At 40.2% G+C, this 27,966-nt stretch overlaps 2 protein-coding genes across 14 annotated transcripts in view; one reads left to right on the forward strand and one right to left on the reverse strand.

Annotated features, from left to right (window-relative positions):
* Positions 1-38: 38 nt before the first annotated feature.
* CCDC90B (coiled-coil domain containing 90B) lies at positions 39-26,045 on the forward strand. Of its 4 annotated transcripts, XM_070782765.1 has the most exons (10): positions 67-459; positions 2,174-2,317; positions 13,458-13,577; positions 15,625-15,728; positions 18,805-18,906; positions 19,886-19,927; positions 20,018-20,089; positions 20,197-20,250; positions 22,389-22,503; positions 25,583-26,045. In XM_070782765.1, exons 3-10 carry the CDS (start codon positions 13,493-13,495, stop codon positions 25,636-25,638), a joined length of 630 nt encoding a protein of 209 aa, XP_070638866.1. In that variant the 5' UTR covers positions 67-459; positions 2,174-2,317; positions 13,458-13,492; the 3' UTR covers positions 25,639-26,045. The 4 variants fall into 4 exon arrangements, with proteins under 4 accessions (XP_070638867.1, XP_070638866.1, XP_019810380.1 ...); XM_070782766.1 differs by lacking the exons at positions 67-459; positions 2,174-2,317 and adding an exon at positions 39-60; XM_019954821.2 differs by lacking the exon at positions 2,174-2,317.
* Positions 20,141-27,966, reverse strand: part of ANKRD42 (ankyrin repeat domain 42) — a 69,551-nt gene continuing 61,725 nt past the window's right edge. For 9 of the 10 annotated variants that reach the window (XM_070782754.1, XM_070782757.1, XM_070782751.1 and 6 more), the window contains one exon: positions 20,141-27,912. In XM_070782754.1, the coding sequence (XP_070638855.1) occupies positions 27,759-27,912 (154 nt within the window). In that variant the 3' untranslated portion in view covers positions 20,141-27,758. The remainder of the gene's footprint in view (positions 27,913-27,966) is intronic. The other variant, XM_070782753.1, reaches the window with a different exon arrangement.

A 27,966-nucleotide genomic window follows, 5' to 3' on the forward strand; every position in this document is an offset into this window, starting at 1 on the left:
GTGATGGCCGCTGGCTCTCTGGCGGGAGTCGGCCGTTTAGCTGTACACCTCATTGCCAGGGTACGGGCGTCGGGAGGTTCTCAAACAAGATTCCGCTTCTTAGGGCGGTAACGGCGTGCACGGGTTGGGGTGGGGCGGTGAGAGAAGCGGAGCCGCTGTAAACCATGTTAGTGAGCTGGGGGTCAGTCTCTGGAGAGGGCCAACTTCGCGAGACCGCGCGCGGTGCAAGCCTGTGCCGGGAAGTCCCCTAGAAACGCCACAGGCCGAAAACTACATTTCCCGGCATCCTCTTGGCGCCAGAACTACGTTGCCCGAAAGGCTGAGCGCGATTCGCCCCGTCTTCTCACCCGGCTGCCTCCGGTTGGAAAACCTGTGAAATGTGGGGGCGCTGGGTTCGTCCGCTCCTGCGTTCTGAGGTTTCGAGCCCCTGTGGGCGTTTTTCGCCGGCCCTGCGGAGAGGTGAGAAAAGGCACCGTGTCGCCCGATGCCTGTGTTCGCTGTGGGGAGGTGGTGTCGGTAGTTGGTGCCAGCTTGGGCGAGAGGAAGGCGAGGGTGCCTCCGCCTCCCTCCAGCCCACTCCGGGGCCTGGAGACCCTGCTGCCGAGCCTCGCCCCGAGAGGTTGAGGCGGGAGGCGCGAGGGCCCAGAACGCGAGCGCGAGCGCGAGCGCCCGAAAGCCTGTCTTCCCGCCTGGCTCTTTCGCTCGAGCCCCGCCAGGTGTCTCTCTCAACCCTTCTCTGTCAAGGGAGGCTGGTCGTCCCCGCCCCCTCGCAGGTGTGTAGTTTGTGCCTGGAGAGGGCCGTCACCTTTCGCGGTTTGTTCAACTTACACTGTGTTAACTCGGGTGCCTACCTCGAGCCCAGGTCATTTGGTAATCTACAGCGCACGTTTCACTTCAGTTCAATTCAGTCGCTCAGTCGTGTCCGACTCTTGGCGACCCCATGAATCGCAGCACGCCAGGCCTCCCTGTCCATCACCAACTCCCGGAGTTCACCCAGACTCACGTCCATCGAGTCAGTGATGCCATCCAGCCATCTCATCCTCTGTCGTCCCCTTCTCCTCCTGCTTCCAATCCCTCTCAGTATCAGAGTCTTTTCCAATGAGTCAACTCTTCGCATGAGGTGGCCAAAGTACTGGAGTTTCAGCTTTAGCATCATTCCTTCCAAAGAACACCCAGGGCTGATCTCTTTTAGGATGGACTGGTTGGATCTCCTTGCAGTCCAAGGGACTCTCAAGAGTCTTCTCCAACACCACAGTTCAAAAGCATCAATTCTTCGGCGCTCACCTTGCTTCACAGTCCAACTCTCTCATCCATACATGACCACAGGAAAAACCATAGCCTTGACTAGACGGACCTTTGTGGGCAAGGTAACGTCTCTGCTTTTGAATATGCTATCTAGGTTGGTCATAACTTTCCTTCCAAGGAGTAAGCGTCTTTTAATTTCATGGCTGCAGTCACCATCTGCAGTGATTTTGGAGCCCCAAAAAATAAAGTCTGACACTGTTTCCTCATCTATTTGCCATGAAGTGATGGAACCAGATGCCATGATCTTCATTTTCTGAATGTTGAGCTTTAAGCCAACTTTTTCAGTCTCCACTTTCACTTTCATTAAGAGGCTTTTTAGTTCAGGTCCGCTTTATTTTCGCTGTAGTTTTCCATACTCGGGAGCAAACTCAGAGAGAAGGACATGGAAGCCTGGCGTGCTGCAGCCCGTGGGGTCTCAACGCGTCGGACTCGACTGAGCGACTGAACAACAAACGCTTTATTTACGCTGTGGTTTTTCAGTACTTGGCAATCGCCTTTCAAGAAAAAGGAACGTGATCACGGGAAGCTACAGTGGTTGACGGGCAGGTGCACCTGTCACCAGTGTGTGTTGGACAACTGAATTTATTGAGAGTCGTTTCCAGAATCTTTTCCCCACAATTTTTAAACCCTTTGGGGTTGTCTGCAGAGTAGGTACTTCGTGCTAACCTCAGCGCTCTCTATTCACCTTAAATCTTAAGTGCCGGGGGAACCGGGATGCCAGCACCACAACTTTGTGCTGTTTTGCTCGTTTCATTTTAGTCACACAGCAAGACTGCCGTTATTGACCGCCTCCCCACCCCCCCCCCCCAATCTCTAAGACTGCTGTTTAGTGCCCAGGGTCCTTGGCACGGTATTTGTTCTTACTTAGGACGAGCTGGTTGGATGCATCACTGACACAATGGCCATGAGTGAGCAAGCTGCGGAGATGGTGAAGGACAGGGAAATCTGGCATGCCAGAGTCCATTGGGTTGCAAAAAGTCGGACTCCACTGAGCGACTGAACAACAACAAAGGTATTTAGTTCGTGTGTGTGTTTAGTTGCTCAGTCGTGTCCAACTCTTTTGAGACCCCATGGAGTTTAGCATACATACACATTATGATGGACTGTACAAAATGGACGTTTTTTGAACCCTGGGAAATCATCCCAGTCTCAATTTTTTGTAAACTTTCAGAGCTAATATAATTTGAGTCCCTCATCACTAAACAAATATTTATTGAATGTTTACTGTGTTCAAGTAGTTTAAACTTGCCTCAAGTCAGTAATCAAGGAATTTAAAAACCTTGACCTCTGACTCAGGGAAGGATCTTAGTTTTCATCTAGTTAAATTACCGTTTTAAAGATAAAATAAGGCACAGGAAGATGTTATGTAAGTTTTGTGACCAGTGGTGCTGGTTTCCTCAGTTCAGTTCAGTCACTCAGTCATGTCCAACTCTTGGCGACCCCATGAATTGCAGCACACCAGGCCTCCCTGTCCATCACCAACTCCCGGAGTTCACCCAGACTCACGTCTATCGAGTCGGTGATGCCATCCAGCCATCTCATCCTCTGGAGTCCCCTTCTCCTCCTGCCCCCAATCCCTCCCAGCATCAGAGTCTTTTCCAATGAGTCAACTCTTCGCATGAGGTGGCCAAAGTACTGGAGTTTCAGCTTTAGCATCATTCCTTCCAAAGAAATCCCAGGGCTGATCTCCTTCAGAATGGACTGGTTGGATCTCCTTGCAGTCCAAGGGACTCTCAAGAGTCTTCTCCAACACCACAGTTCAAAAGCATCCATTCTTCGGTGCTCAGCCTTCTTCACAGTCCAACTCTCACATCCATACATGACCACAGGAAAAACCATAGCCTTGACTAGATGAACCTTTGTTGCCAAAGTAATGTCTCTGCTTTTGAATATGCTATCTAGGTTGGTCATAACTTTCCTTCCAAGGAGTAAGCATCTTAATTTCATGGCTGCAGTCACCATCTGCAGTGATTTTGGAGCCCCAAAAAATAAAGTCTGACACTGTTTTCACTGTTTCCCCATCTATTGCCCATGAAGTGATGGGACCGGATGCCATGATCTTCATTTTCTGAATGTTGAGCTTTAAGCCAACTTTTTCACTCTCCACTTTCACTTTCATCAAGAGGCTTTTGAGTTCCTCTTCACTTTCTGCCATAAGGGTGGTGTCATCTGCATATCTGAAGTGATTGATATTTCTCCCGGCAATCTTGATTCCAGGTTGTGCTTCTTCCAGCCCAGCATTTCTCATGATGTACTCTGCATAGAAGTTAAATAAGCAGGGTGACAGTATACAGCCTTGACGAACTCCTTTTCCTATTTGGAACCAGTCTGTTGTTCCATGTCCAGTTCTAACTGTTGCTTCCTGACCTGCATACAGATTTCTCAAGAGGCAGATCAGGGGGTCTGGTATTCCCATCTCTTTCAGAATTTTCCACAGTTGATTGTGATCCACACAGTCAAAGGCTTTGGCATAGTCAATAAAGCAGAAATAGATGTTTTTCTGGAACTCTCTTGCTTTTTCCATGATCCAGCGGTTTCCTAGTTCATTACTATTTCTCTTACTTAGCAGAACATCAAAAACACTGAGCTTCTAAAAACAGATTTTTTGGCTGTCCCTGAGAAGTCAGCCGCTGGATGTGAAGTCCATAGATCTTGTGTTAGTTTATTATTTAATATATTACTCCTGATCATCTTGATGGAACTAGCAAAGCATATGTCAACAGACCAGCATGTAAAAATATATATTAATAATCAGCTATGTCACTGAAGTGTTGCAACTCTACAGTTAGTAATATTATTTAATTTTTAAATTTAATTCAAGTATAGTTGATTTACAAGGTTGTGTTAGTTTCAGCAATGGTGTTATATATATACACATCTATACTATATATTCTTTTTCAGATTCTTTTCCATTATACTTTATTTCTGTTTTGAAAATTTTTATTGAAACATATTTGATTTGATTGTATACATAGCAATTTGTATCTGCTAATGCCAAACCCTTAATTTATCCCTTCTCACACTCATTCCTCCTCATTCCCCTTAAGTTTCTTTTCTATGTCTGTGAGCCTGCTTCTGTTTTGTAAGTAAGTTTGTTTGTATCATTTATTAGATGCTACATGTAGGTGATACCATATGATAGTTGTCTTTCTCTGGTTTACTTCATTTAGTATGATAGTCTCTAGATCCATCCATGTTGCTGCACATGGCATTATTTCATACTTTTTTATAGCTGAGTAATATTCCATTTTGTATATAATCTTTTTTTGTTTACAAATTCCTTTTACATTTTTATTAGAATATAGTTGATTTACAGTGTTGCGTTGGCTTCTGCTGTACAGCACAGTGAATTATTCACACATATGTGTGTGTGCTGTCTCTTCAGTTGTGTCTGACCCTTTGTGATCCTATGAACTGTAGCCCCACTGGGCTCCTGTGTCCATTGGATTCTCTAGGCAAGAATACTGGAGTGAGTTGTCATGCACTCTTCCAGGGGATCTTCCTAACCCAGGGGTCAAACCTGAGTCTCTTAAGTTTCCTGCATTGGCAGGTGGGTTCTTTACCATTAGCACCACCTGGGGAGCCCCTATAGCTATACATATATCCACTCTTTTCTAGATTCTATAGGTCAGTATGGAGTATTGAGTTCCCTGTGCTTTCCAGTAGGTTCTTATTAGTATCTATTTTATATATAGTAGTGTGTATATATGTCAATCCTAATCTCCTGATTTCTCCTTCCCCTCTCCCCACTGGTAACCACAAGTTTGTTTTCTGCACCTTTTTCTGTTTTATAAATAAGTTCATTTGCTCCATTTTCTTAAATTCCACATATAAGCGATATCATACAGTATTTGTCTTTGTGTCACTTAGTATGACGTTTTCTAGGCACGTGCATGTTGTTGCAAATGGCATTATTTCCCTTTTTTATGACTGAGTAGTATTCTGAAGCCATTTTGAGTATTTTCTTGTGTAGGGAGTGTTCTAATTTCATTGATTTGCCAGGTTTCCCAACACCACTTGCTGAAGAGACTCTCTTTTTCCCGTTGCGTGTTCTTGCATCAGTTGTCAAAGAGAATTCATCAGAGGGCTGTGGGTTTACTTCTGGGCTCTGTGTCCTGCTCCAGTGACCCGTGTGTCTGTTGCTGTGCCAGTGCCACACTGCTGAAATTTCTGTAGCGTCATAGTATTGTTTGTTTTTTGTTGTTTTTCTTCAGGATTAATTTGGCAATTCTGAGGGGTTTGTGTGCGTGTGTGTGTGTGGTTCTATATAAATTTTAAAATTTATATAGAAGTTGTTCTAGTTCTGTGAAAAATGTCATGGGTAATTTGGTAGGGATCGTATTAAATCTGTATATTGCTTTGGATAGTATGGTCATTTTAACAATAGTCTTTTAATCCAAGAGCATGGGATTTCTTTCCATTTCTTTGAATCACCTTCAGTTTTATTAGTGTTTTATAATTCTCAGCATATAACTTTTTCACCTCCTTGGTCAAGTTGATCCCTATGTTTTGTTTTGTTTTTATTTTTTTGATGCGGCTTTTAAAAGGACTGTTTTCTGACTTTCCTTTTCTGATACTTCATTGTTAATGTACAGAAATGCACATTGATTGGTGTGTGTTGAACCATCATTGTGTTCTTGCTGCTAAGTCACTTCAGTCGTGTCCGACTCTCTGCGACCCCAGAGACGGCAGCCCACCTGGCTCGACCGTCCCCGGGACTCTCCAGGCAAGAACACTGGAGTGGGTTGCCATTTCCTTCTCCAATGCATGAAAGCGAAAAGTGAAAGTAAAGTCGCTCAGTCGTGTCTGACTCCTAGCGACCCCATGGACTGCAGCCCACCAGGCTCCTCCGACCATGGGATTTTCCAGGCAAGAGTACTGGAGTGGGGTGCCATTGCCTTCTCTGTGCGTTCCTGAGTGAAACCAATTTGATCATGATATATGATCCTTTTATGTGTTGTTGGATCCAGTTTGCTAATATTTTGTTGAGAATTTATGCATCTATATTCATCAGAAATATTGGCCTGTAATTTTCCTTTTTGCTAATGTCTTTGTCTGGTTTTGGTATCAGGGTGATAGTGACTTCATAGGATGACCTTTGGAGTGTTCCTCCTTCTTCAGTCTTTTGGAAGAGTTTGAGAAGGATCAGTATAAGTTCTTCTTTGTATATTTGGTAGAATTCTCCAGTGTAACCATCCCATCCTGAACTTTTGTTTGCAGGGAGTGTTTTTAATTATACATTCTAATTCACATATAAGCAGTTGTTTTGTTCATATTATCTCTTGATTCAGTTTTGGGGGCTCCGTGTTTCTAGAAACTTGTTCACTTCTAGGTTGTCCAGTTTATTGGCATATAATTATTCAAAGTATTCTCTTACAGGTTTTTGTATTTCTGCAGTTTCAGTTGTTATTTCTCCTCTTTCATTTTTTTTTTCTGTTTATCTGGATCCTCTCCCTTTTCTTCTTGGTGAGTCTGGCCAGATTTGTTGATATTGTTTATCCTTTCAGAAAACCAACTTTGGGGTTTTTCTTTTGTTTGTTTTAGATTATTCTTTATTTATTTTTTATTCTTTATTATTATTTATTATTCTTTATCATTATTCCCACATGACTTGTGGGAATTCTAACCAGTGGACCACCAGAGAATTCCTCATTTTCTTTGATCTTTATTTTTTACTTCCACCTACTGACTTTAGGTTTGCTCTTCTTTTTCTAATTCCTTTAGGTGGTGGCTTAGGTTGTTTGAAATTTCTCATTTTCTTGTCTTTCTTTTTTTTTTTTTTTTTTTTGAGGAAGGCGTTTCTCTGTGAACTTCTCTCTTAGAGCTGCTTTTGCTGTATCCATAGATTTTGCTTGGTTGTGTTTTCATTATCATCTGTCTCAAGGTATTTTTATATTTCCCTTTTGATTTCATTGTTGACCTATTTTTTTAGTAGCATATTATTTATTCTCCATGTAATCTTTTCCTTCTCTTCCCCCCCTACCCCGGGGTTGATTGCTCATTTCTTACCATAATTGGTCAAAAAAGATGCTTGAAATAATTTCTATCCTCTTAAATTTATTGAGGTTTGTTTTGTATCCTAATACGTGGTCTGTCCTAGAGAATATTCCATGTGTGCTTGAAAATCATGTGTGTGGGGGGATGTAATATCCCAAAGATATCAGTTGCTTCTAACTGTTCTGTTGTGTTCTTGAGGACCTCTGTTGCGTTACTGATATTCTGTCTGGAAGGTCTGCCCACTGATGCCAGTGCGTGTTAAAGTCTTCTACTGTTCCTATACTCCTGCCAGCTTCTCGATTGTGACAGTATTTGTTTCATGTATTAGGTGCTCCTATATTGGGTGTACATATGCTAGCTAGTGTAATATCATTTTATTATAATGACCCTTTTATCATCATATATAGTGTCCTTTATCCTTCGTTACAGCCTTTGTTTTAAAGTCATTTCTGTCTGATAGGAGTTTTGCTGCTCCCGCCTTCTTGTCATTTCCATTTGCATGAAGTGTCTTTTTCCATCCCCACCCTTTGAATCCGTGTGTGTCTTTGCCCTAAAGTAGGTTTCTTGTAGACAACATAATGTTGGTTCTTGTTTTATTATCCAGTCTGCCACTCTTAAGTCTTTTGATTGGAGCATTTAGTCCATTGACATTTAAGGTAATTATTGATAGATATGTATGTATTGCCATTTTAAACCTTGTTTTCCAGTTGACTTTGTATTTGTTTCTTTCTTGCTTTTTGTGTTTCCTTTTGTGGCTTGATGGTTTTCTTTTGTATTATGCTTGACTACCTTTCTTCTTGGTGTTTGTGAATCTATTGTATGGTTTTGATTTGTGGTTACCTGGTTTCCAAGTTTGTTAATCCATTACGGTATCTTCTTGCTTTAGATTGGTAGTCATATAAGCTCAAACATGGTCTAAAAGATCAACATTTTCATATTCCCTTTGCCCGCATTTTGTGATTTTGATGTCCTATTTTTATGTCTTCATGGTTATCCTTTTCTGTTCATTGTAGTTATAGTTACTTTTGAAAGGTTGTTGCTGAGCCGTGAAAGACACCGGGATTCTTGGCCTATAGAGGAGAAGAATTAACCCTGGGGCCAGGGACGAGGCTTGATAGCTCAGAGCTTTTGTGTGATAAAGTTTTATTAAAGTATAAAAGAGATAGACAAAGCTTCTGACATAGACATCAGAAGGGGGCAGAAAGAGTGCCCCCCTGCTAGTCTTTAGCCAGATGTTTTACGGCTACCAGCAGACTGCTAATTAGAGAACGGAAATGTCTCAAAACTCAGAGACTGGCACCAGGCCCCTCACCCACAGCATACATTTTGAGATAACATTGGCACAAGGTGAGTTGTCCCAGGCCATAAAATGATTGACATGAATCTTGAAGAAAGGCAGGTTTCCAAACAAATACAGTCCCACTAACATAGCTTAAGAGAACACTTGCATGAGTAAAACATACTGGTTTGTCAACTTGGTTCTGAGTCTTAGTTGAATAGCTTAAGACAAACATTTTGGAAGAAAAATGCATTGGTTAGCTCAAGGTTTGAGAAAAGTTTAGGTGTAACTAAGTGTTGTTATGGCAATACAGAATTTTAAAAGAAACCTCTTTTTAAATTTGTGTAAAGAAAGGGGGAAAAATCTAACACTTGTTTGTTTCCTCCTGCCGCTTGATAGAGAGAGAAAAAATGTCTGACACTTGCAGCCTGTTCTTTCTTAAATTTTTCTTCTTAATCTGTGTACTGGTTTATTTAAATGATTTACTTTCCTAGTGTTGAGCTTCTCTTTTCTCTAGATTCCTGCTTCTCTATTTAGGAACTTTTTTTTTTAGGATAGGTCTAGTGTTGCTGTATTCCTTTAGTTTTTGCTTGTCTGAGGAATTCTCTCTCTCTCCTTCTATTCTGAATGGTAATACTGCTAGGTAGAGTATCCTAGGTTGCACGGTTTTCCCTCACTTTGAATGTATCTTGCCACCAGAGAAATAAGCCAGTAGCCTTAAGGGGGTTCCCTTATACCTAATTCTTTTTCTTTTGCTGCCCTTAAAGTCCTCTTTTTACCTTTTGCCATTTTAATTATAAAGTATCTTGGTGCAGGTCTCTTTATCTTGGCTAGGATCCTCTGTGCTTCCTGTATTTGGATATCTGTTTCCTTCTTTAGGTTTAGGAGGTTTTTGGCCATAATTTTTTCAATTTTTCAAATACATTTTCAGTCCCCTTTTCTCTTTCTCCTCCTTCTGGGATCCTTATAATGCACAGATTGCCATACTTTATATTATCCATAGGTCTTTAGTTGCTTTCATCTTTCTTCATTTGTCTTTTTGTCTGCTGTTTTGATTGGGTGAGTCCCAGTATTCCATCTTCCAGATCACTTCTTTGTTCTGCATTATTTAGTTTATTCCTTTAGTTTGGTTTTCATCTCAGCAAATGAGTTTTCTAATTGGCTCCTGAGCTTGCAAAGACACCAGTATCATAAGTCTGCCAGTCACGCATCTGTGGAGACATGCTCAGATTTCAGCCCTGCCTCTGGGTGTGGGCAGCTTGCTGGCACTTGTGTGTTCCCCACGCTAGTCGAGTCAGAGCCACACCTGCTGTGGGCTTGCTGAAACCGAGGCTGCCCCTCCCCTCGCACTTGGATTTACCGTGGGGCTTCTGTGGCAGACCAGGCTTCATCCTGTGCACACTTGCAGTTGCAACCCAGACCACACTCCAGCCCCGTTGGACTGACAGGGCAGACCTCTCCACAATCTGTCCGCCCCCAGGCGCACCGGCAGATGCGTGTCTCAGGCTGGGGCAAGTGAGGTGGCCAGGACCAGCTCCGCCTGCCTAACGCAGGCCTCTGCTGCTCTCTTCTCTGAGCCTCTGCAGCACCCTGTCTGTCCCAGCTGATCGCCTAGCCAGTGATGGGGGTTCCCAGAGTGAGGGAACTTTTTTCTTGCACCGGTTCCATCCCAATTCTTTTCTTTCTCTCTCTCTTCCCCTTTAATCCCACCACAGTACATGATGACCTTTCTTGAAACTTTGACTGTATGAGATATGCTAGTGTTCAGTGAGTGTTTTGTGAGAATTGTGTGTTCTGTGAGCTCTACCCTCTTCTATTTTGCCATCTTGATGTCTCCCCTAAGATAAAATATTCTTCAGTTGGGCCATCTAAGAAATGATTGTTTCTTTGCATGTGATTTACACGTAACTCACATGTCCACACAAAATATTACAAGCCAGCTGCCTCTGCAGGCTTACTACTTAGGAAAGAAAGCAGACCACTGTGAGTGAGGCAGGAAGAGCGGCAGCTATGTATGGACTCCACAGTGTGCTTCAGTTTTACGTTTTTTATTCTACTTTCTTTGAAGAGCTAGAAAACGCACACAATACAAATGTTGAAGAGCATATTCATTTTGTTACTGTTTTCATAGAACTTTGACCAATAGTGGCTGCTTTGACTTAGAAATTTGACTGCATTAGTCCTGCCTGTTAAGATTTTAAAGCATTATAGGCTTGGACTGTACCTCAAAACTACTACACAAGTAGCTCCAAAACTTATATTTAGGTATATTTATTTTTCAAAATCTTCATGGCTGAATCTGATACACAAATAAGGTTGAGAACCACTGGCCTATAGGATAAACTTTAAATACCGTTGCACGGCAAGCCATGATCCTCACAGTCTGGTCAGTCTGGTTTTCTCCTCCATTCGCCCTATTCCCTGTATCTACTCTCCTACCTTTGTAGCAGTATTATAGAACCTACCATTCTCCAGATTTTTTTTTCAATCTTCCTGGATGTTTCATACATCTATATGCACACACACATACACATACGTTTATATGTATATAAGGAGAAAAGTCAAACCAATTCTAAGTAATTTCAGTGCATTCCTGAATGAAGTTCAAGAATATTTATAATACAGATATATCCACCACCAAACAAGGTAACAATCTTTTTAGTATCCAATCAGAAATCATCAAGCATGAAAAAATCATAACCCCATAATGAAGACGAAAAATCAACCATTTGAAACCAAGCTAGAATTGACAGATGCAAGAATTAGCAGATATGAACGTGTTTAAAAATTTAAAAGATAAGGAAAAGGTAAGATGATCAAGTGCAGAAGTGGTAAATCATGGACAGGCCACGCATGGACTAGAATACTGGGTTCTGACTTAAAGCTTGCCACCAGATGCAGCTGAATTGCCAGTTGACATTCCCTGATACGGTTTTCATATGAGTCTGCAAGCAGTTGACTTATGGTCTCTGTGCAGTCAAGCCGCTGTTAATGGTAACTGGTATTTGCAGCCGCTCCCCAGCACTGGCATCACTGCCTCACTTGTCCACCAGATCATTGGGTGTTAGTTTCTCACAAGGAGCCTAGACCCCTCACACGCGCAGTTCACAGTAGGGTCTGCACTCCCACGAGGATAGAGCCTACTGCCACCCGATACGACAGGGGACAGAGCTCGGGTGGTAACGCGGGCAGGGGAGAGGCTGCAGACACAGATGCCGCCTCGCTTGCCCACCTGCTTCTCCCTCCTGCCGTACGGCCTGGCACCTGGTCCATGGCTTAGGGGTTGGGGCCCCTGTTCCAGATGGCACTCAAAGCCAGGGAGATTGCTGACCTCTGTGCTAATGTGTGTCTCTGTGTGTGTGCACACGTGCAGAATTGCTCCACCTTTACATTTGCTTCCTTTTATATCTGGTTACCAGAACTCATCTGAGTACTTGAATGAATTAGTCTAAAGGACTGGACATTACTCTTTCATTATTTGAATTTAGAGTTTATGTTTAGATTAAAAAAGAAAAAATCTGTTTCCTGCCTTCCAGTCTATGAAGTCAGTGAAGACATCTGTTATGTCTGGTTTTGCTCATCATCCCTGTGCCCAACACATGCCTAGCATGCAGATGTTTTTTGACTGGCAAGATACATGGGAAGGAATCACATTCGCCATATACTATACTAGCAGAATAAGTGATACTTGAGGTTGCAGCTTTGTCTTTGAAGTGCCTAGATGTCTTAAGTGACTTAGGATAAAAAGGACAGCGTGAGGAAACAGGGCGTTTCCAGTCTGAATCCCAATGCTGCCAGAGACTCTATGACCTTAGGCAAAACCTTAGGCTTTACTTTTCCTAGGCTTGATATTCTTATCTAAAAAGATGGATAATACCACCTGGCCTTGGTAGAATATAAAGTATCTAGTATAGTACCTTGTGTTTAACTAGTGTTTATGCTAATTAGCAGTTATTTTACTTAATACATAATAATAGCAATAAAGTTTTGTGTGGTCAGAGTTCACTTTTTAATAAAATCATCAGCAGTAGATAAAACAGGACCATTTTGTGTCTAGGTTAAAAATCGAGAGTTATTGAAATAGGACATTTATTTCAAAACTAAGAAAAACTTATTAGGTCTTTTATGTTGATACCACTAAATACTCCAGGATTTTAAATCCAGTTCACGGATTGGCTCAACAATAAAATATCATGACCCAACTAACTGCCAAGCACTGTTTTAGGTACTGTGCTCAGCTGCTAAGTCGTGTCTGACTCTTTGCAACCCCATGGACTGTCACCCAGCAGGCTCAGGCTTTGTGCATGGGATTCTCTAAGCAGGAATACTGGAGTGGGTTGCCATTTCCTTCCCCAGTTTTAGGTGCTAAAGATACAGTAATGAAAACAGTCGAGGCCTCATGGAGCTGACATTCTGGTTCAGAGAGACGAACAGTAAATAAGGTAATTTCCAGTTAGAACTAAGAACTGTGTAGGAAATAAAATGTGGATGTTTAACAGTGGGAGGATAGAAAACTACTTTAGATGGGGGCATATGTATAAACAATTATTATAGCTCTATGAAAGACTTCTGAGGAGAGTTGGGCAGTTTTGTGGCAGTAATATCCAAAGTCCTTGATATATATTATATTACTTAAACTGACTCTTAAAATTTCAGAATACTAAAAGAAAACATTTATTGATTGTTTTCTAGGTACAGAATAATGTTGGAGACTTTTTTCAGATAAAAGAACAATGGACTCAGGAGTTATCTTGCTTGAAATTACAGAATTCCTGAGCAGAAGAGCTGGAACTATATTATAGGTTTATGGGGGAAATGCTTTAGAAGCTAGAGTGTGATGCTTCTGTTAACTACAGAAAAATGATTCTCCTTTCAGACTTCTTCACCACCAAAACCAAGGAAGGATATGATATGAGGCGAGTGGACATAACTCCTTTAGAACAAAGGAAGTTAACTTTTGATACACATGCATTGGTCCTGGACTTGGAAGCTCATGGTGAGAAACGTGGATCCCTCTTGAAAGGAGAATGTTAACAACACTCATAATAGATTACCTAATCAAGACAATATCACTGTTATCAACCATTACAAGTCATTATTTAAATATAAAACCTGTCCATAAGTAGAGTATTTTAGTCATGAAAATGGTATAACTTAAAAGAATATTTACTGAAAAGAGAAATGCTCAAGATATGTTCAGTGAAAACAGCATTGTATAAGATTACGTGTACAGAATGATTCCAATTATGTACAAAAAACAACCATTGTTTCTAGGCTGATACTAAGTTCATGTGGAAGTACAAGCACAACAGAAAAAAAGAAAAACAAATTTTTATTTTCTATTAAAAATTAGAAAAAATCAAAGAACAGTCACAAAAAATTACCAGATATCAAAACAGTTACTTAAAGTATGTGATACTATAGAAATAGAAGAGCTGACTTAAAGGAATAAAGTGGCATTCAGAAACGAGTGTGTGCACATATATGAATATATATATCATTGTAAGGTGTGTGTGTATATATATATATCTTAGAAAGCAATAAAAAAGGCATTACAAATTAGGGAAAGGAAGGACTTTAATAAATGAGTTATGATAAATGACTGGCTATTGGAATAAATTTCTTTACTGAAAATAAATTCTAGATTGATTAAAAGCTAAATGTAAAAGAAAAAAGAAAACCGTAAAAAATATTACAGAAATATTTTTAGACTTTAATAGAGTAAGGAAGCAAGACATAAGACTGAAAGGCAATGAAAGTAAAGACATGTGACCACAGAAATATTTAAATCTGTGTATCAAAGGATATCTATAAGGTTAAAAATGTTAGCAACATATGTGACAATGAGCCTGTTGCTTTAATATACAAAGAATTCATATGAATCAATAAGAAAAGTTAAGCAGTTTTATAGAAAAATGGACAGAGGCCATAAATAGCTCACAGAAAAATAAATATATGTAAAGATGTGCTGTGGTGCTTAGTCGCTCAGTCGTGTTTGACTCTGCAGCCCTATGAACTGTATAGCCCACCAGGCTCCTCTGTCCATGGGGATTCTCCAGGCAAGAATACTGGAGTGGGGTGCCATGCCCTCCTCCAGGGAATCTTCCCCACCCAGGGATCGAACCCAGGTCTCCTTCATTGCAGGCAAATTCTTTACTGTCTGAGCCTCCCAGGAAACCCAGAAGAATACTGGAGTGGGTAGCCTATCCCTTCTCCAGGAGATCTCTACCCAGGGATCGAACCCAGGTCTCTTACATTATAGGTGGATTCTTTACCAGCTGAACTATCAGGGAAGCCCATGTGTAAAGATATTTAAATGCAAGTTTTAAGTATAAAAAATAACAACGCAATACCATTTTTATACCAATTATATACTTAAAAAAAAAGACCAGTAATACCAATGTTGATGTAGATATGGGGAAATGGATCAGTGGAATTAAAATTGGAGAGTGCTTTTAGAGAGTAACTTAGTATAATCTGTTGGTTTTTAATTATAACCTTTTTGTTTTTTCAAAAGGCTTCAGTTGACCCTTGAACAACACAGAGGTTAGGGACACCGACTGCCTGCGCAGTTGAAAATCTGCCTGTAACTTTATAGTGGCCCTCTGTCCACAATTCCTCATCCATGGGTTCAACCAACCACAGATTGCTTGGTATATTCGTATTTACTATTGAGAAAAATCTGCATCTACATAGACCTGAGTGAGTGAGTGAAGTCGCTCAGTCGTGTCTGACCCTTTGCGACCCCATGAACTGTAGACCACCAGTCTTCTCCATCCATGGGATTCTCCAGACAAGAATACTGGAGTGGGGTGCTAGTTCCTTTTCCAGGGAATCTTCCTGACCCAGAGATCGAACCCAGGTCTCCCGTATTGCAGGCAGACGCTTTAACTCTGAGCCACCAGGGAAGCCTTAAGTGGACCTAGTCAGTTCAAATCCATGTTGTTCAAGAGTCAACTTTATGAAAATTTAAATGATGGAAGTCTATTTTGAGATGGATGTGCACTTTTTAAAAAATATAAATACCTATTTGCTGTTTATAGGATTTGACAAAGCACAAGCAGAAACAATTGTATCAGCATTAACCACTTTATCAAATGTCAGCCTCGATACTATCTATAAGGAGATGGTCACTCAAGCTCAGCAGGTAAGATTTTCATTTTTATCACTTCTGATAGTCTCATTAAGATAATCTTTTTCATAACCCACCTTCCGTACACACCTGCATCTTCCTTATTGTTCTCTCTAAAGGGACCAGAATCCTTTAGTAAAGTCAGTATCCAGAGAGATTGAGGAGTTAGAATGGTCATCACAAAATTACGGTAACACACAGAATGAAATTGTCAGATCTTTCATTGTGTAAGATAATTATTTTATTTGAGACATGAGATGGTGGTAGACGGTTAGTGAAAAAAGGCTTTCCCCATAGAAAGCCCACCACAGTAGAGGAGCTGACCACTTTACTGCAGTCGTGTGTGTGTGCTGGCTAATTTTCACAAACTTGGAAAGCTACTTACAAGGCTGGGAAGTGTGAGTCACTTAGTCGTGTCCGACTCTTTGCGACCCCATGGACTGTACCCTCCAGGCTCCTCTGTCCATGGAATTCTCCAGGCAAGAATACTGAAGTGGGTAGCCGTACTACTTCTCCGGGGGATCTTCCCGGCCCAGAGATGGGACCCAGGTCTCCTGCATTGCAGGAGAAGCCCTGCATGGCTGGGAAGGACTTCATGTATCACCTGGCTTAAGATGCTTTCCCACTCTGTTGTTTTCCTGTATTTCTTTGCATTGATCACTTAGGAAAGGATCTTTTTTCTCTCTCCTTACTATTCGTTATTATATTCATACAGAATGAGTATATTTATTCTGTAATAAAATGTTTATTAAAGATTAAAACAAAAATAATAATATAGTTAATGCCTTAGAAGTGCTTCATAATCATATTTTGGGGGAACAAGACTGACAGCCCCTTGAAGCCACTTCTGTATGACTTCTGAGGTAATTCTCCTTAATATTTCTTTTTTTTTTTTAAGTATTTATTTATTTAGCTGTGTCAAGTCTTAGTTGCAGTGCACTGGCTCAGTAGTTGTGGCACACGGGCTTAGCTGCCCTAAGGCATGTGAGATCTTAGTTCCCTGACCAGGGATCAAACCCACATCCCCCCAACACTGCAGGGCAGATTCTCAACCACTGGACTACCAGGGAGGTGCCCCTCATTCATATTTCAAGCATAACTGCATAAAAGATGACGGTTAAGGATTGTATTACAGTCAGGGATGTCAACTGTACATAATAAAAAATACTTTTAATTTTATATAGGAATAATATTTAAAGCAAAACTTCCTGCACATCAGAACATTCATTGGAGTCACACTGTCCTGCTTCAGCCATTAGGCCTCTGTCTTATTACATGTATTGAGTGCTGCTGCTGCTGCTAAGTCGCTTCAGTCATGTCCAACTCTTCGCGACCCCATGGACTGCAGCCTACCAGGCTCCTCTGTCCATGGGATTTTCCAGGCAAGAGTACTGGAGTGGGTTGCCATTGCCTTCTCTGTTATTGAGTGCTAGCTGTGCTCCAAATACTACTGTGAACGTTTTATGTGCATTTTCTCATTTAATCCTGAAAACAGTGCTATAAGGTATAGGTAGTTATTTCCATTATGCCAAAGAGGAGTTCAAAGTCATTAATAAATAACTTGCCCAGAGTCTCAGAGTAAATGACAGTATTTGGATTCAAACCCAGGCAGTCTGACTCCAGAACTCACATTTTTAACTTCCACTCTGTGTGACTGCCATCTGAGGGCTGTTTTTGGAGATGATGTGTGCATTCCAGACCCTTGGAAGTCATTTCTTAGTTATGTATCTGGAACTGTTATAGCCCCTGTTTTCTAAAAGTCAGTTTTGAAATAGCCTTTCTCCCTGAATTGGTCAGCAGAGGACTATGACCCCAACAGTGCACCCCGGCCATAGACTATGACAGAGTGGGAGTTCCATGAGTGATCTTGTTTGGGTTTTTTTTTGTTTTATGAACCATGTTATAGAGATTCTTCAAGGCTATACTCTTATCTGCTTTTTGATAAAGAGGGATAAAAGATGAATCAGCAAACTACATGATTTTGAGAAGTTTAGTGGTAAAAGTTAGATTTTCTTTGTAAGCCTGCTTTATATCATTTATACAGGGACTTCCCTGGTGGTTCAATGGTTAGGACTCTCTGCTTCCACTGAAGGGGGCACAGGTTCGATCCCTGGTTGGGGAACTAAGATCTCACATGTTGCACAGCCAAAAAATAATCATTTGTACAAAAATATCCCTTGCTAGCAGGCCCACTTTTCCTTTCAAAAATTCTTTGTATTGCCAAATATAGGAAAGATACTCAGGAATTTAAACAAAACTAATTATGTTATGCTGACAAGGGCTAATTTAAACCATACTTCTATTTTATTACCTGACTTCTAACTCTTATCTAGTATCCTAGAAATTTCCAATGGTAGAAAACCCTTCAGAGTTAAAGCAATGAAAGATAAAAACTTTCCCATATAGATATTTTTTAAATAAATGAGATTATTTGTTGAAGAACTCATAGAGGTTAAGTAAGCAATTTACTGGGATTCTTTCATGGAAAAGACCTAGACATTAGTTTCTCTTCACTGGGAAATCCTTCTCCTCCTTTAATCTCCTGTTTTTTGTTTGGATATCTCAGATATATAGGTTTCATATGCTTCAATTTTTTTTTACTTAGCCAAGCAACATTATACCTTGTAAAAAGATAATTTTGTGTGTGTGTGTGTGGCAGAGTTTTATTAAAGTATAAAAAGAGACAGAAAGCTTCTGACACAGACATTAGAAGGGGGACAGAGAGCGCCCCACTACAGTTTTTTAAGTTTCATGAAGTTCCATGTAAGGGGATGGTATTATATAGACCACTAGATGACTTTACGGAGAAGGCAATGGTACCCCACTCCAGTACTCTTGCTTAGAAAATCCCGTGGATGGAGGAGCCTGGTAGGCTGCAGTCCATGGGGTCGCTGGGGGTCGGACACGACTGAGTGACTTCACTTTCACTTTTCACTTTCATGCATTGGAGAAGGAAATGGCAACCCATTCCAGTGTTCTTGCCTGGAGAATCCCAGGGACGAGCCTGGTGGGCTGCTGTCTATGGGGTCGCACGCACGGACACGACTGAAGTGATTTAGCAGCAGCAGATGACTTTAATTTTGCATTTCAGGAAATAACAGTACAACAGCTAATGGCTCATTTGGACTCCATCAGGAAAGACATGGTCATCCTAGAGAAAAGTGAATTTGCAAATCTGCGAGCAGAGAACCAGGTGATACAAGTCTCAATTTATTAATAATAAAATACTGATATCACAAGTATTCTGCTTGGTGAATAGGACCCAAAAACAGTTTCATGTGGTTATTAAATAAGTTTTAGGTAAAAGTCTACTACGTGTTCAACCATACCTAATCTTCCTATGTATAAGTCAGTGTTTTGCATACTTAAAGAATTGTTAAAAAAAAAAAAAAAAGAGTTGTATTTTATATGGGTCACATAAAGGAGGAAATCTTTGAGGTATTTTATAAATTTCTAGTGTGGTTTAGAATAATGTTTTCAGAGCTGAGAGTAATATGGCTTGGAGGAGGAGGGTTCTTTAATTGTTTTTGTCACTTAAAAGAAAAATGCTTGTGTAATTCAGTCAGAACTTTGTTATCCACTAGCCTAAAATATTAGAATATCAACCTACTTTTTATTAAAGCAGACTACAGTAGGTCCCTCTTTATCTGCATTTTTGCTTTCCACAGTTGTACTTATGTGTAGTCAACACAATCTGAAAACATTAAGTAGAAAATTCCAGAAATAAACAGTTCATATGTTTCAAATTGCACACTATTCCGAGTAGGAGAATGTCTTTCACCACCCTGCTGCATCCCCACAGGACATGAATCATCTCTCTGTCCAGAGTATTCACACTGTGTATGCTACCCACCAGTTAACATAAGAAAAAAACAGTACGCACATAGCTTTCAGTACTAGTCAGGGTTTCAGGCTTCCACTGGGGGTCTTGGGACATATTCCCACATGGACTGGGGGGACTTCTATATTAAAACATAAAAACATTTTCTAATGTTCATATTATTTTCTGAATAAGATGAACTATGTTTTTTTTCTTTATTTATAATCAAATTTTATATTAGAAATCCATAGATTGTCCAATTTTTGCTTTTGCAGGGTTTCAGATTTTTTTTGGTAAATCATATGGACTTTTGGTTTAACACCAATTGTGTGTGATCTTTCTTTATACCTAGAAAATGAAAATTGAATTAGAACAAGTTAAACAACAACTGATAGTAAGTGAAACTTTTTTACCCCACTTCGGAATATGTAGTCAGATATTCATGACAAGATCACTTTTTAAATATTTTTATTTTCTTTTACAGAATGAAACTAGTCGAATCAGAGCAGATAACAAACTGGATATCAACCTAGAAAGGAGCAGAGTAACAGATATGGTAATGTGCTTTTAAATGTACTTTTTCGGTCACTTATTCCTTTTAAATTCATTTTTAGTTTTTTTTTTTTTTTTTTCTCTAACCTCCTGATAAGTCATATCCTTTAGTTTACAGATCAAGAAAAGAAACTTATGGAAGCAACCACAGAATTTACCAGAAATGTAAGCTACTGGGTAACAGTTCCTCTGTTTTCCTACCGCTGTCATGCTGCCCTCACGCGTGTCACTCTGTAGCTGCCCTCACGCATGTCAGTCTGTATGTCAGGACTTGAACAAGCTGGCCCTATACAGCCTGTCATTTCCTCATAGCTGCTACTATAGGTACCAGTACTTTGGGGGAAGCTGCCGCTAGGTGGGTGGTAGTCCTGGAGCTGTGACTTCTGAGTCAGAATCAAGCTTTCCAGGTAGCACTTTTTTTCAACTATTTTTATATGGAAGAGAACTATTTTTTCAAAAAGACCAGGGAGTCATAGTATTTAAGTGCTAGATTCAAGTAGTTCTCTCACATTATTTTTTAAGTAAATATTTATTGAGTGCTTATTATATGTTAGATCCTACTTTACTTACTATTTATTTAGTTATTGTATCAGCCTCTGGTTGAGGCAGGCACTCTTTCTCCCATTTTACCAGTTCGGAAAGTGAAGCCTTGGGAAGTAAAGGTCACAGAGCTAGTAAGTGGTAGAGCCAGGACGTGAACATGGATTCTAAACTCCATACTCATAAATACTGTTTGTCTCTCAGTAATCCTAAACTGTAATCATTACTTAATCTCTATGGCTGAATAAAACCTAGCTTTCTGACTCAGCCTGGTCTTTTCCTTTTTTAAAAGTTATAAGCCACTTGGTCTACATTCTAACATGAGAGACATCATTCTTGATTATAATTCAGTAGAAGTACAGGTACCATTTGCCTTTCCAAGTAGCCTGTTCCCTTCTCTAACTTCTTGGCCAGGTAAAGGAGATGAAATCAAATTCTCTCACAGCTAATTTCTGAGCTCTAAGTATCACCTTCTCTTCCTACCCTTTATTAGCCTCTGTGCACGAAACATTCAGCATTAACTCAATAGGCATATCTGCCATGGTCTTTAATATTGGTGTCGGTTTATCATAAATCTGGTTGGTTTTTCCTTTTGTAAAAGATACAGTTTTAACTATGATATCTTAAGGACTTTATACCCATAAAGTGATAGTTCTGTGACTAACATTTTTGCTTCTTAGTTTATCCTTGTATATTTAGGTCTCAAATTCAGGCATACCTTAGAGACACTCCAAGTCCAGTTCCAGACACAGCAATAAAGCAAATATTGTAATAAAGGGAGTCACAGCAATTTTTCAGTTTCCCAGTTCTTATAAATTTACATTTACAGTATACTGTATTTATTAAGTATGCAATAATAGCATGTCTCAATAAACAATATCCATACCTTAATTAAAAAAATAACAGTCACTAAAAAGATGTTAACCAGTTATCTTCTGAGCCATTACCGAGTAGTAATCTTTTTGCCATTACCGAGTAGTAATCTTTTTGCAATAATAACATCAAAAGTCACTGATCACAAATCAAAATAAATATAGTAATAACGAAAATGTTTGAAGTATTGTGAAAATTACCAAAATGTGACACAGAGACATGAAGTGAGCAAATGCTTAGGAAAAACAGTGCTGATAAACCTACCTGACTCAAAGTTGCCACAAACCTTCAATTTGTTTTTTTAAAAAATGCAGATTTTGCAAAATGCAGTAAAATAAGGTATGCCTGTAACTTCCTATGAGGTTTTTAGCAGAATGTGCCCAGAATGTGATAATCCTGCTGCTGCTAAGTCGCTTCAGTCGTGTCTGACTCTGTGCAACCCCAGAGACGGCAGCCCACCAGGGTCCCCCATCACTGGGATTCTCCAGGCAAGAACACTGGAGTGGGTTGCCATTTCCTCCTCCAGTGCATGAAAGTGAAAAGTGAAAGTGAAGTCACTTAGTCGTGTCCGACTCTTTGCGACCCCATGGACTGCAGCCTACCAGGCTCCTCTGTCCATGGAATTTTCCAGGCAAGAGTACTGGAATGGGGTGCCATCGCCTTCTCTGCTGTGATAATCCTAGTAGTCTCCAAATATCAAAGTAGAAGGAATAGTTTTTGTCAGTTTATAATGTTCATGTAGTTTTTATATCACCATGCTTTTAAGCTATTTCCCCACTTAAAACTTTTGTAACACAAAATTAGCCCCTACATGAGGGTTTCTAAAGTCAACATTTCTGTCCATGATACATAGAGACAAAATCTAATTATCTTATTCTTAATTACTACAGGATACCAAAACCAGAGGAATTATTTCAGAGATTGGTAACAAAATTGACACTGAAATTGCTTCTTTAAAAACCCTGATGGAATCCAACAAGCTTGAGACAATTCGTTATCTTGCAGGTAAGACTGTGTTGTCAGAGAAAGGAATTACTATCATTTGGTTTTCAGACCTATTAGCTCCTACCTCCCAAGGTAGCCATGTGACACAAAAGGAGGAGCTGTAACAGATTTATTGTTTGGTCCCCTGCAGTACTTGGAAAACGTAAGTTTAATAGGCAGCTCTGCATCCTCTGAATAGGAAAAAGTGTACAGAAATCAAAGATACACATAAACACCCATACAAAATTATACAAAGATTAAACTAGGTATTCCACAATGAAAAAAAATGAATATTTTTTAGGTACAAATCACCAAAATAGATACAGGCTATTAAACACCACGGAGAAGGCAATGGCACCCCACTCCAGTACTCTTGCCTGGGAAGTCCCATGGACGGAGGAGCCTGGTGGGCTGCAGTCCATGGGGTCGCTGAGTCAGACAGGACTGAACGACTTCACTTTCACTTTTCACTTTCATGCATTGGAGAAGGAAATGGCAACCCACTCCAGTGTTCTTGCCTGGAGAATCCCAGGGGCGGGGGAGCTTGGTGGGCTGCCGTCTATGGGGTCGCACAGAGTCGGACACGACTGAAGCAACTTAGCAGCAGCAGCATTAAACACCACAGCAACAAAGGGGTACAAATTACCTCCATTCTTGAATCCAGCTGAGGAAGCAGGGATACTGCCCAGAATGAGTCTGTCACATACTGAGTCACAACCTTGTGACCTGACCGGTTTATAGAGCCCCAAGGAGTTAGGGAGAATGCCCTCGAATAGTATTTTTCTTTTTTCTAAAAAGTAATATATTTTCATCCTAAATTGGTCATATAATTCAAAAGCAATATAGTAAAAATGAAAGCCTTCTCCTCCCCATATGTATTTACTATTAGTAGTATATATCTTTCCTAGGTTTTTCCTTCTGTATGTGAACAGTATAGATTTTAAAAATAGTAATTAGATGATACTCTACAGGCTACAACTTTTAAAAATTTAACCAAATGTCTTGAATATCTTTCCATATGAATATATATCTTTTTACTAGAAATCATAGTATTGTATAATATGAAAATATCATAATTTACCTAAATATCTATTTACAGACATTCTGCTCTGAAGTTTTCATTATTAAAAATAATATTGCACCAAATAGCCATATACATGTGTGAATAGATACACATACACACATTTACATCCTGTGCCTTCATGCTAGAATTTCTATATAAATTAATTGCTTATGCACATCTAAAAATTGGGATCAAAAAGATATACACATTTAAGATTTTATGTTATTGTCCAAAATAAAATAGCTGCTTTATAGCATCAGTGATTTTTCTGGGCGGGCACTCATTATGTTGGAGCAACAGCAGGAGTAAAGATGAAGCCCCCAGCCCCCTACTGACGGTCACCTCCACACCCCCTTCCTCTCAACTTGAATGACTTAGTTTCTGCCTTTTTCAAATATTGGGCTTCTGCTGAAGATCCATTTGAAGAAATGGATTCTAAGGCTAAAATGAGTTTCAAAAACCATAGCAAAAGTCTCTGGAACCAGAGATCTGTTCAGTAGTAATGCTCAGGGGAAATTCCAGATCAGCCCAGTTTGGAGTGATCATTCCCACTTTGAAAACAGATCTCAAAGCACCCCATTAGAAAGAGCTTCTGTTCCACTCGGCTTCTTCTGGTGTATCCACCTACAGATCAGTGTCGTGGTTAGTGTGAGCACGGTGATGGTCTCCAGAAAGCTTTTCATTCAGTAGTGGACATACACGAGGCAGACTAGCAGACTTAGTGGCAGTGGGAAAAGAAATTAGCAAGTCTGTTTAGAAAGTTAGAAGATTTCCTATGTTCCTTTTTTCACTGAGGATTTACAACTACTTGTTCTGAGGGCACTGCTCTTCTTTTTAAGCAACAGCGTCTACTTTAGAGTCAGGTACACACAGCCTGGAGTCCTGCTTCCATGGCTTGCTCACAGTACAGCTCTGAGCTTGTTGCCTCATCTATTCGATGGGAATACCATCACCAACTTCATAGGGTTTTAATTATGGCTAAATAAGGTAATATATGGAATTCTTCAGCACACTACCTGGAACATGGTAAATAGCAGCAGGATCAAATGAGAGAATGTGTAATTGACCAGTGACAACAAGGCAAGAAATTCTTTAAAGTGTTACTCTTTCTCCTCAAATGTCCAGCTTCCCACTGTGACTTAGACCTAATCCCATTTCTTAAAATTAGGGAACTCTTGTCATTAACCAAGTTTTAATAGTGTGATCAAATGGGATAATATATAATTAATTTACACATTAAAAATAGGATAGCTTTACTAAGAATGGCTGTTTCTTATGTCTTTAATATTGAAGTTTGCTTTTCATCTCAGAGTCTCTAAAATCATGGCTGTTTAAACAAACTAAAAACCTAGGGAGTCCAAAAGCCTCACCCAGATTCACCACCTTGAGGAAAACAGAAAGGTTTTCTCTTTAGAGTGATGTAACACAGACAACAGGTGGTATATGAACTATTTTAAAAGTCTGATGCCTTTTCTGCCTTTTCTTCTACCTCACTGAGTTGTTTTTGAAGGGTTTTCATTAAAAATTCATTTTTTATTAATTTTTAATTATGAAATCACTTTAAATGTACTTTTAAGACAATTAAATTTGTCTTATGGATATGTGGATGTCTGTTCTTCTGTCTTAATGACATAATTTTTAATGTCAGCAAGAAAAGTTTTTCACTTAAAAATTATATCTAAAATTAATTTGTAATTATTTATAGTAGTATTGTTAATGTAATAATAATGACATGAAACACTGTTTATAGCTTCTAATGGATGTACCATCTATACTTTTAAATTATTGTCATCCTTATGTAAAATATAGGAAGCTTCTAAGAAGAATTGGTATTAATCATGCCCTAATGGATATCCTTTATTGTTAGGTTTTTCATCCCCTAGAAAATTAAGCTAAGGTAGAAAACTGGCTGGATTTCCTGATTTTTTTTTTTTTTTTTTTTTGCTTTCAACTTAAATTGAAAATGACATCATTCTGTTTATCTCTGCAGGATAATCTCAAATGCATGACCTATAACATAGCTGCTTCTTTTCACAGCCTCAGTGTTTACTTGCCTGGCAATAGCATTGGGATTTTATCGACTCTGGAAATAACAGTGGAATTGCTGTAGCTATGCATGCTCCTACTCCAGTGCTTTGACTCTTGGAACACTGCCTGGATGGATTTACTCTGAACATTCAGTAGGAACTGAATACACGATTATTTAAAGTACATAGACTAAAAGGAAATATTTTAGAACGGAAAGGTATATTTTGTCTTTGTTTTTCATGTATGTCTTTATTATGTTGAAAGAGGCCATTCCAGACTTGATTGATTGGAGATAGGGCTTTTGTCTTTATGCTTTTGATAGCTCATAGAAACTGAACTAGTTTTTTTGTATGTTTACTTGAACTGTAAATCATACAGGATTTCTTTCGTATCTGTTACAAATCTGAAAACTATTCCCGAGCCCACACGCTTGTTACTGTATTCATATAAAATATATACAATAACAAAGTTGTTTGGATTTTAAAAGCAACTTATCATATGGCTAGAGTTAGGTTTTTGGTAATGAACTAAAACAGTAAATTTTAAAACAATATGTGCCCTAGTTCAAGTATATGACACTCAGTATGAAATCCATAGAGTTGTTAATTTCTAATTCACAAAACCCGGTTTATCCTTGCTTCTTGGGAACCCATCTTAAATTTACTACATAAAACAAAGCTTTTTAAAATCCAGCACATGTCTACTGGCACGTAATCCCTACTGTCAAGAAAATCATGGGGAATTTTATATTTTTGTTTTGCCATTACTGGGTCTATTTTCTTTGATAATGGCGTCTATTAATAGGATATATATTTCAAGAAAGTACAAAATACCATTTCATCTCAGACCGTCAGTTTTAGCCAGATCAAGAAGCCAAGGCCAAGAAGTGCTAACTATTTCAAGGTTTCATAATGCCTTGGCAAAACTTTAAAGTTTGATGATCCATTAGTTACTCAAAATGACCTCCATCATTTGTTTAGTTATAAATAGGGAATCTAAATTGTAGAGCAGTCAAAAGACTAGCCCATATATATGGTCTAGTGAGTGAGAATCAGACACTTTCCAACTAAATTTGTTTCAAAGATCTAACAGCTGACTTGTTTGTAAAACAAAACTTTCTGTACACATTATTTTGTATTCTGATTTAAAATATCTCAGAATTCACTTGACTAAGAAAATTCTTAACACATTATAAATTGTATGTAAATAAGTAAAGATCATATTGCAATAAATTCTACAGTACATTTACTCACTCAAATAAGAATGCCTGCTGTGGACATGCTGGTCCCCACATGCAGAGCTTCCCATGGAACTGAGGATCTCAGTTGAAGATAGACAGTAAACAGGTAAATTATTCATTTGCACAATTTAAAATACGCTAAAATTTTAAGAGGGACTATGTCTTCCCTCCATGTGAAGGAAGCTCCAATAGCATAACACTGGAACCACTCAGCTGTCCTGCCACAGGTGGTTCAGTGAGATTAAAGGAGAAGCAGGCCCTGGTAGCCCAGCCACTTCTCCCCACTCCTGTCTGGGACCAGCCTTTCTACACACAGCGCTCATTCCATTCTGCTCCTGTGGGATCAAGCCCTGGTGATTAGTTCAGAGCACAGGTACTCAGCAAGCCACCAGCGTGCAAGCCACTGGAGCTGCAGCTGTGGAGCCCACGAGTGGCCCAGAGGCCCCCAGGCGCACGCACGCACACGGTTCTAGTTGACAAGTCCACCAGAGCAGGAGCCTGCCGGAGTGCATCCCAGCACTGCAGCGGGACGGCCAGCCGTCAGCGCAGCCTGCAGCCCCACCTGCACGTGTGCACAAGCAGTCGTGGCCTGGACCCTGCTCCAGACCCGCTGGGCTGTCCCTGCGCAGCCAGACTGAGTCCCCTCCTCAGGTCTTGGCTGAAGCCCAGGTTTTCGCACCCAGATGCCACGCACGCCAGCAGGTATGCGTCTTGGGCTGGAAGTGTGGGGACGTGGCCAGGACCTTCCGTGTTGGTCCCTCTGTGCCCTTCAGCTCCGTGGACCAACTCCACCCCGCCCTCCAGCCCCTGAGGTGTCCTACCTGTCCTGGCCAGCCTGCCAGCCCCGCAGGAGGCTCCTGCCTCGCAGGCATTCTTCCACAGCACGTGCCCAGGCGTGCAGGTCCCGTCCCGATTCCTCTTCTCCCTTTCCCTTCATCCTCCCAGTTATGTGGGGATTGGAGCTTTGGTTCTATGAGATCTGCAAGCATTTGTAGGTATTCTGTGAGAACTGTTCCACGTGTTGATGCATTTTTTGATGTATTTGTGGGAGGAAGTGAGCTCCATGATCCTGTCCTTCAAGCCATTCTGAACTGGAGTCCTAGTATTTTCTCAACATAAAGGAAAAAATGAGGCAGTGGAAACGGCTATGCAC

The sequence above is a fragment of the Bos indicus genome, chromosome 29, assembly GCF_029378745.1.
Source record: "Bos indicus isolate NIAB-ARS_2022 breed Sahiwal x Tharparkar chromosome 29, NIAB-ARS_B.indTharparkar_mat_pri_1.0, whole genome shotgun sequence".
NCBI classification, from domain to species: domain Eukaryota; kingdom Metazoa; phylum Chordata; class Mammalia; order Artiodactyla; family Bovidae; genus Bos; species Bos indicus.